Genomic DNA, 9,305 nt, shown 5'->3' with positions numbered 1-9,305 from the left:
CGGGGTAGGGGTAGGGTGGAGAGACACAGCGAGAGAGAGAGAGAGAGAGAGGGACAGAGTGAGATTGAAGAGAGAAGAGCGAGTCTACTTGCACGCTCAATCAATAAACTGTGTGACTGGAGATATTTACCACTCTGTCCCACAAGGGGACAGTGCCTAAATTGACCTAATTGGTCAGTGTTGGTGATGAAATGGATGTTGCCAGAATGCACTAATTTCAGAAGGGGTCTAGAGGCCATCCTCTCGATAATATCAACCCAGGCCCCTGGGTGTCTTGTGACGGAAACTACACTGTTAATTTAACTCATAGAGTTTACAAATGGACCCGTAAACTCTGTGAACTCCACGAGTTACAAAACAAATGGATAACAAATGGATTTCACTGTGTATTCAGCTGCAACATCAGGCTTTAAAAACTACCACACTTAGTGAAGGCATAGCATATACTTTTTAACAGGGTAAAATGTGTGAATAAGACATGATTCAGATGTGCCAAGATGCACAAGGCCTGGCACAAGGTGCCGCCCAGCAAAATCCTGAGTCAAAGTGTTTGATGCAGTAGGGGTCCATTTTTACAAAATAAAAAGAGGCCCTTGCGTACAGTATAGTCACATGTTCTTAACATGGGAAAAAAAACGCGGGAATCAAACTGGGTTTGTTTGAAAAAAATTATTCACTGATGCAGCCACTCGTTGGGACGGCAATTTGGGAGTAAAGGCCTTTGCAGACAGGGTGCGATTTTTCGCACAGAAAAAACGGACAATATCATTTTTTAAATGAACACATGGTTCTCAATGACCTCATGCACACCGGCTGCGAATTTACCGTGCGGCGATGCGATGCGTTTTTTTTTCCAATCGAACCCAGTTCGATTCGTGCGTCTTTTCGCATGCGGTAAAAACTGATTGACTAATCGCACCCTGTGTGCAAAGGCCTTAAGAGATGTTTTTTCTGTGCAAATAAATCAGATTCTGTGTTTAAATTCACACTCATGATTTCCCGGTGCACTATAAGTGAAAACTATGTCTCGTATCTTGTTTTTAATATTTTTGTTTTAAAGAATTAACTGACCTATTTAAGAAGCAGACTCTCTCTCAGTTCCATCCCTTCATCTGGCTGTGTACTGTTATTGCTCTGCCACAGTGTATTAACAGGGACTTCTTTTTCTCCCTGCCGTTCATGTGGAAAAGACTCCCACCAACCACCAAGCAGCTACCCTTTCTTTTATTCATCGCACTGTAAATAACTCCACTTTATGAAAAGCAGCGAGTGTGACTCACGGATACCTCTCTAACCACAAGCCATTATTATTTCATGGCCTTTGAAAGAAGGGGTCTCTATATAGCCTAGCGAGCCGCTCCTTCGCGCACTTTAATGTCGGAGCTCCCTCTGATGTTGTGTAGTACACAGCCAGCCCCTTGTTGTTGCGCTCCGTATGCGATCCCTCACTTGAATTCACAAACACTTCCAAGTGCATAAATAGCACAGGAAAAGGGGAGAGAGAGAGAGAGGAGAGATTGAGAGAGTGAGTGAGAGACGAGTGCCTCCCAAGCCAGCTAATGCTCCGGAACGCCATTGAGGAGATAACAGGAGAACTGCCATGGTTGATGCCTGGGACTGTCATTTGGGGTTGTGTACGTGTGTGTGTGTGTGTGTGTGTGTGTGTGTGTGTGTGTGTGTGTGTGTGTGTGTGTGTGTGTGTGTGTGTGTGTGTGTACTACACTTGTATTAGTATACTTGTGAGGGCCAAATATCCCCACAAGTATAGTAGAATTTCATAAATAGACATTGTGAGGACAATAATGAAAGAGAAATGGTGGTTTTATGGGGGAAAACAATTGGAAGAGAGGAAGGTGAGTTAGGCTTACAACTAGGAAAAGATTCAGGTTGGGGTTAGGTTTATGATTAGGGGTTTAGAGGTTAGTTTTAGGGGTTTTAGGGCTGAAGTTATTCCAATTATTCCAATTTCCAATTATACGTCGTCGTCAGTGTGAGATATCGGCACGCAACTAAGCAGAACTCAGGCTTTAGTGTTAGGGTTAAATCCCCCCCCCCCCTGCCGTTTATAAAATTGCCGTGTTAAATGTGTGTGTGTGTGCGCGAGAGGCTCTATGAAAAAAAAAAAAAAAAAGATTGCACAGTAGCCTATGCTGTTGTTTTCTGTCCTCTCGCAGAACATCAGAGAGAACACGCATTCTCCACGTTACGACTAAATGACCAGCGGACACGTTTTTAAAAAAGACACGGGGGGTGTTGTGCCCCCCAAACTCCCCCCCCCCCCACTCCCAGCGATGTCCCCGGGCACCCTTTGGAACGTGTTGGAGGCCTCTCGGCATACAGACAGGCTAATGGGCAACCTATTGGTCATGGTAGATTCAGTTTGAATCTCAATGAGCGTGTTGGCGAGCGGCAGCGCGCCATGACCGACAAGGTGTGGTAGATACAAGACCCGCTACCGGAGTTGATTTAGCCACACAGCTTGTCATAGCGCTTCACCGGTCAACACCAGTCAGTTGAAGGGTGCCCCCCCCCATCTTTGAAGTGTCGAGGGGTTACTGCAGCTGCCTCTGTGAAAATAAGAAGAAAATGTTAGAAAGAAAATCGAGCAGGCACCGAAAATAGCAGATCTACAAGCTCACGAAGAATCTCTCTCTCTCTCCTTTTTCTTTTTTATTTGTACTGTACGCACCTTTGCAAAAATGGTAGGTGGTACAATCATGAAACCAGGAGGTCTATTAGAACAAAAACATAAAGCTTCATACGACGACATGTGTGACATGTGAGCTATATACTGTATATATAATTGTTTTAATTATAATTTTTACATTTTGAAATTTGGGAATTTTCACCTATAAAGACATGCCCAAAATAGGGGTGTCAGGTTTCAAAGTTGTTAAAATATTCTAATTTGAAATTATGCATGCATGCATGCATGCATACGTTCTTCACACCCCTACATATATGAAATGTACAGTAAGTACATTTCATCACAATTTTTTTTTTCCTTTCTTTTTTTTCGCTTGAACACATGGAGCAGACTTATTAGTGTGATTCGTGCCAAAAGCCTGTATTTTTCTTTTTTTCATGAGACGTTCCCAGAAGTGCAGCTTGGAGGGGGTGAGCGAGAGCCAGTTCTTACAAAACCCTTTTCTGAGCCAGACAGCGCTACAGTACAGTACAGTACACAGCCCGCTGCAATGCACTCTGGGAAACACGCTCGGCTTCCTGGATCATATGGAGCCTAAAACCCATTACAGGTCCAGAGGGTTTGGACACCACAGCGGCTTGTCCCGGGTCATCTAAACAAGACTCTAGGTACTGCAAGGCAGAACAAAGAGAACTTGTAACACACACATTAAACTTTAATTGTTTTTGTCTTTCCCCTTCACATCTAGATTTTCATGGCTGTGCTGCCTTTGTAGAATAAAATGTATACTGTATGTGGAACAGAGAAGATATATATATATATATATATATATATATATATATATATATATATATATATATATATATGTGTGTGTCTATATATATATGTGTCTATATAAAATAATCCCTGATGCTGGAGGTAGACAGTTGCTTTTCAAATCCTAGTTTTGGTCCTTTATTTTATTCAGCAGTGAAAAGCCATGAATACAGAAAATAATAACGGCTGTTACAATTCTCAACCATGACTTTCTAAATGTCAGAGTATCTTAAACATATGGACACAGTACACGGTAATGAAAAGTTATCAAAAAAATTAGTTGAACCTCGATCAAAAAAAGGAGGGAAAAAATAAAGGAATTAAATCAAAAAACAAAAACAAATGTGTATCCACCAATTACATAAACATATGTGTTTGCTACAGTCCCAATTTTACTGTATACATAAGGGGATCACATTCCCAATTATTAGAGGATAGCAGTAGAAAGGATACATGACTCCACTGCCAGACATAATGCTTCATAAAGTATGCACAGAGGTACAAGCAATAAATACACACATTAGGTTAAGCCTTACAGCTACGCAAAGCAGATGCAGAAAAAGCAGGTTTGCTATTCTTCAGCGAGCAATGAGAGAGAGAGAGAGAGAGAGAGAGAGAGAGAGAGAGAGGAGAGAGAGAGAGAGAGAGATAGAGAGAGAGAGAGAAACAGTAAAAATTCAATGTTAAGTCAGAAAAGAAACACTGAGAATTTTTTATCCCCCGCTTAGAAAAAAGTCTGGTAAATTTTATGGGTCCACCAACATTTTTTTTTTACATAAGTATGCACAGTTATCAAAATACAGACAAAATCAACCCAGAAAATCCAGACAATCCTAAAATCTAGGTGAAAGGAGCAGATCGCAGTTCTGGAGGTCTTTCTGGTATTATGTGCAAGCAACTATTTTAGACATTTTTTCTTTTACTTAATTTATACAAAACCCATGCAAATCTACAGGTAATATGCATTCTGTGACTGACAGGTGTTTCAATCCTTCCCAAAACAAAACGGTATATCTTGAGGTATGCACTCTCCTATGCATTGTACGTACATCTAGGCCATCGTCCCCATGATTTGTAGTTATATTTCTTTTTAAATCAATTCTTGTTTCCAGTCCACCAAATGAGCTTTTTTTTTTCCTTTTTTATTCTTTAAGACATGCATTTTTAAAACACAATATTCCCTTACAGGTAATCTATACAGTATCATTCTACAAATGTTTAAAGGACAACCTATTACAATGCAAATCTTTCCATATCTAGACGCGGAGGGAATGTAAACGTCAGGTCAGAACCTCGTCCTGGGAGACAAGCTTTTTTTTCCAAGTTGTTTTTTTTTCCTTTTCTTTTTAGTTAAAGTGTTAACAGCTTCTTGTGGCATTCTAGTGAAACTCGTGCAATCTGTCAGTAAAATTGTTCTGAAATTTAGTTTGTGCAGAGGTAGAAGCTTTTTCCGAAAGCCTTTTTTGGGTTAAGTGGGAGAACCCTTGGTTTTCTTTTTTTTTTGTCCTTTTTTTTCTCTCGAAAGACACAACGTCCTTTTTATTTGGTGTGATAAGATTATTATGAACGTGGTCTTCAAGTGCTTTTTTATTTTTATTGTTTGCTGACTCCAGCTACGTATTGAAGGGACAAGAGCTTTGATCCTGGGTTCAGCACCCTCTTGAAGTGGAATCGGGGTTGGGTGTTTGTGTCCACGTGTGCACTCGTTTACGGGACGGGTGTCAGCATACACTTGGCGTGCTTGTTTGCGTTTGTATGTACCGTATGCGTGTCTGTGTGTTCAACTCTCGCAGCCATTGTTTTTGGCTTGACACTTGAAAACAACATATGCACAGTGTGTTTCCATTATGCTCAAAGCAGGCAGACACTCGAGGCTCGTTACAGTACCGCACAAAGCCAGCCAGTCGGCTCTTTTGACAGCATATATTTTTACTACAGCTGGCGTTTATCACCCAAACAAGGACCGAAAAAAGCTGGCAGACCCGTGAAATGCTCAGGGCCCGTTTGTGAGAGCATGCATGTGTGTACATGTATGCTCGTTTCAGAAAGGGTGTGCGTGCGCGTTGTTTGGTTGTTTGAGCGTTCCTTTTATCCCATACAAGAGGAGGCAGAATTTTGTGTAACTTTGGTTTGATTGAAAACGGAAATGACCATTAAAGCAACGATACTTTTCTAGATGACATCAGCTGTGAGGAAAACGAACTGAACGGGGAACACAAGCCACATTTATACTTCGTAGTACGAAGGGGTCGCTTGTCGGGAAAAAGAGCTTGCATTCTTGTCCGCAAGCGGCACATCGTGCAACAGAGCATAAATTACGCTATAGTCGCCACGGTAAACATATGTCTCATCACGTCTCACTGGAAATACTAAAGTAAATGCAATAGAAAAATGCTGGCTACCATTACAGATCACGTTAGCGCAGTAAACATAACATCTCCTTTGCTAACGCAACCTGCACTGTACATAATAGTTACGAAGCTATGAACCACACAATGAGTTTTCTGATGACATGTTTTAAAGCAAATATCACCTAGAAAAGGTTTGTATTTTTTGTCTCTTTCACCTTAGTTATCCTCTTCCACAATGGCTATTATTATTTGCTTTTACAACGGTACCCCAAGCCACATCATTTCATGTCAACTTGAAATCATGACTTATTTGGCTTCACTAGATATTTCTTTGAAATATGTTTGGTTAGCGATGTTTTCAGTTTCGGTTCGACGCGGCTCTGTAACAAATGAACATTAAAAAATAACAACAAACAAAAAGCAAAGGAATTAGGACGTAATTTGACAGTTCCACTTAAGAAACGTTACATATTCACCGGGTTATAGAGACTCGATGACGAACAGCAAAGAAAGAAAAATGATTACAAAAAAACAACAACTTCACAACGTTTCTGCACTTGAATACACAAAACAGTTTGTTTTGGTCTTGATCCACTTTTACAGTTAGCTGCTCTCTTCCAATCAAGTCACCAGCACAGCAAAAAAAAAAGCCTGTTAAAGTTTTAAAATCACATCACATAAACCCCCCCTAACCCCCCCACCCGAACCCCCGTGTGTACGTACGTCCGGCAGATAACTCCCTTAAATCACTCCAACGTGGAAACTCTACGTGTTATCAAATTACACAAAATCAGAGGGTTTTATTTTCTTTTCTTCTTCTCTTGATCAATCTTTGTACAGGGCTAAAATGACACAATCCCAGAGGTTATTTTGAAGGTAGTTTTGCGGAAAGAAAAAGCTTCTCTTTGTACTAGTTTCTTTTTTTTTTGTTTTTCTTAAAGTCACAGAAGGCGGACCAAGAGGAGATTTTGGTTGGCGTTCTGTCTATAAGCTATTGGCCATTGCTAGTGTTGGCTTTGGTTTCTAGCTGTTGCCTGTGACGGTTTGCAGGTAGACAAAGCTTTAGAACAAGGAGGTAAGGTAAGGAGAAACGGCAATAAGGAAATTAAAACAAAAAACAGAAGTAAAAACGCAAAAATGTATTTGTTTTGTTAATGGTGCCTCACACACAAAAAAAAGAGTTACGCGATTATTAGTATATATTTTTTGCCCCCCCCACCCCCCGCCCCATCTCAATTTTCACTTTATCCACTTTTTCATCACAAACAGATACAAGACTGGAAGTCAACAATATTTTTTTTTCTTTCATTTTTTTGTGTTTTCTGTATAGCTGCAACAACAGTCTTGGTACCGTGGATGAGTTAATGGTGTGACTCGGGGAAATGGCATTTACAGTTGGCAGCATCTATAAACCATGTGACATAGAAATGAACGGTGGGCAAGTACAAATGAAAAAAAGGGGGAACATAAAGAACAGTTTGCTTTTTCTAGAATTGTAGCGACATACAGGCAGTGACACTAATTTCTTAGACTACATCTGTGCAAATGATAACAGAGAAACAACTTGAATTCGACCGGCAATCGTCTGTGGACATCAACAACTACTGTGGTGGAGGTTGAGGGGTGGGCTGCGATGGCGGTGATGTGTGTGTGTGTGTGTGTGTGTGTGTGTGTGTGGGTGGGGGGGGACGAGTTATTCACAAAACGTCTTCCACTTTTTCTTTTCTTTTTTTTGGCAGTATACGAGGCCGTTAGCTTTCTACAGAACAGGACTTCGCTCGTTTGTCTTGGCACCATCTTTATCGTCTTTTCCGCCCCCAAATCCGTGAGTCCAACCGTCGTCCGTCCGCGATTACCGCGCCGTGGCCGGGCCATCTGCGACGAAGACGGGTCTCAAAAGAGTTTTCGAGTTTCTCTTCAAAAAGACAGACATCTCATGCCTGTTGTGTTTTTTTTGGGGGTATGGGGGGGGGGGCCGGTCCCCTCTCGCCTGCCCGCCCCACCCCCCCACCCTAGCATCCCCCACCTACAAAGGGCTACAGCAAAGAGTTCCTTTGGGGGAGGAGGGGGGCAGGGGGTGGGGGTCATGGGGGGTAAGGGAGGATGGGGCAGTCTCCGATCCGGACGCATGCTCAATAAATAGTCTCAGTGGTGGACAGAGTCAGCTGTGTTTGGGTTGGGGTTGCGTGTGGAGTGGTTTTCCCGCAGTCTCGCAGAGTGTTTGCGGGAGTGTGTGACAGAGAGAGAGAGAGAGAGAGAGAGAGACAGAGGGAGAGAGAGAGGGCGGAGGAATATATAGTGACCCCGCCACTGCATCCGGAGGTCACTCGAGGTCCTCCGATAGGTTGCCTTCTTCCAGCTCCCGGTCGTCGTCCAGCTCCGGACTGTGATTGGCCGTCGTCACCAGTGACATCGGGCAGTCGTCATCGTCCATGTTCATTGGCTCCTCCTTGACGTGAATCTGCGGCCTGCGGGGGAGGGTCAGGGGGGTGGATGTCAGGCGTTTCGTTGCAGCCATACTCTAAGTTTGGTATATTGTCTTTGTATCTACATTTTTCTTTTTCTTAAACGCATGCCCTACTTCATTGTACTTTTTTGCTTTTTTCCCATTTTCTGAAAAGTAACGGTTTTGGACTGTAATAGGCTTCCACCTGACATCGAGGATAGAGTTATATACAGTATAGTGTGAATTATTATGGACACAAACATTCTTCCACCCAAGCACACACAGTAATATCCTCAGTGTTCATTTATACACTTAACTCTGAGACTGTAACCAAATTGACCCATAAAATTAACAATAAGAATTTTGCAGTACACCCACTCTATTACTTTATTTACTATAGTTTGGAGGGCATGTGTTGATCAGACGCATCATTTCACATTCCACTTTATTCAATTTCCTGCTTGTCGGTAAATCTCCTCTAATTAGAACAATGTGAGAGTGAGGGCAACAAGGCAACACAAACTAGGCATGCTTTAGTTCTGCCAATACATCAACACATGACTGTCAGCAGGAGCAATTAGCTTAAACAGAGAAAAGCATCCAATCCATCTCTCCTCTTCATGGTGTACGGGAGACATGCCGCTCCGCCCCACACTCGCAGAGTAAGCATTTTGTTGACAGCGCTGGGTGAGGCTTCCGGGAGAACGGGAATTTAAACTGTCATTACATGCATTATATAGCGCGAACGGTCGCCCCGTAACAACCGTGTTTGTTTGCCAGACGCTAATTCGACATGATGCCTCACGTCTACTGTAAGCAAGCCCATGAAAATTGCATGAAGGGAACGGTTGGGGCGATAAGCCGCCATGTTTCCAGACACGCTTGGCATTTAAAAGTTTACTGATGACACCAGGTTGAAATACATGAAAAGTGGGGGGTGGGGCAAGGGGGGTTGTTGGGGGCAAAAAAAAAAAGAAAAACAGGCCACATGATAAATAATGGAGAATTTCTCATCCCCGAGCCCCCCGGAGCAAAGGCAGAGGAG

At 42.4% G+C, this 9,305-nt stretch overlaps 1 protein-coding gene across 2 annotated transcripts in view; it reads right to left on the bottom strand.

Annotated features, from left to right (window-relative positions):
• Positions 1 to 7,061: 7,061 nt before the first annotated feature.
• The window catches only part of foxp2 (forkhead box P2), a 163,001-nt gene continuing 160,757 nt past the window's right edge, over positions 7,062 to 9,305 (bottom strand). For both annotated transcript variants that reach the window (XM_084050229.1, XM_084050228.1), the window contains one exon: positions 7,062 to 8,282. In XM_084050229.1, the coding sequence (XP_083906355.1) occupies positions 8,138 to 8,282 (145 nt within the window). In that variant the 3' untranslated portion in view covers positions 7,062 to 8,137. The remainder of the gene's footprint in view (positions 8,283 to 9,305) is intronic.

The sequence above is a fragment of the Gymnoscopelus microlampas genome (genome assembly GCF_963454915.1).
Source record: "Gymnoscopelus microlampas genome assembly, chromosome: 23".
In the NCBI taxonomy this organism is placed as follows: domain Eukaryota; kingdom Metazoa; phylum Chordata; class Actinopteri; order Myctophiformes; family Myctophidae; genus Gymnoscopelus; species Gymnoscopelus microlampas.
The sequence above is the reverse complement of the archived record's forward strand: the minus strand, read 5'-3'. Positions and strand labels throughout refer to the sequence as shown.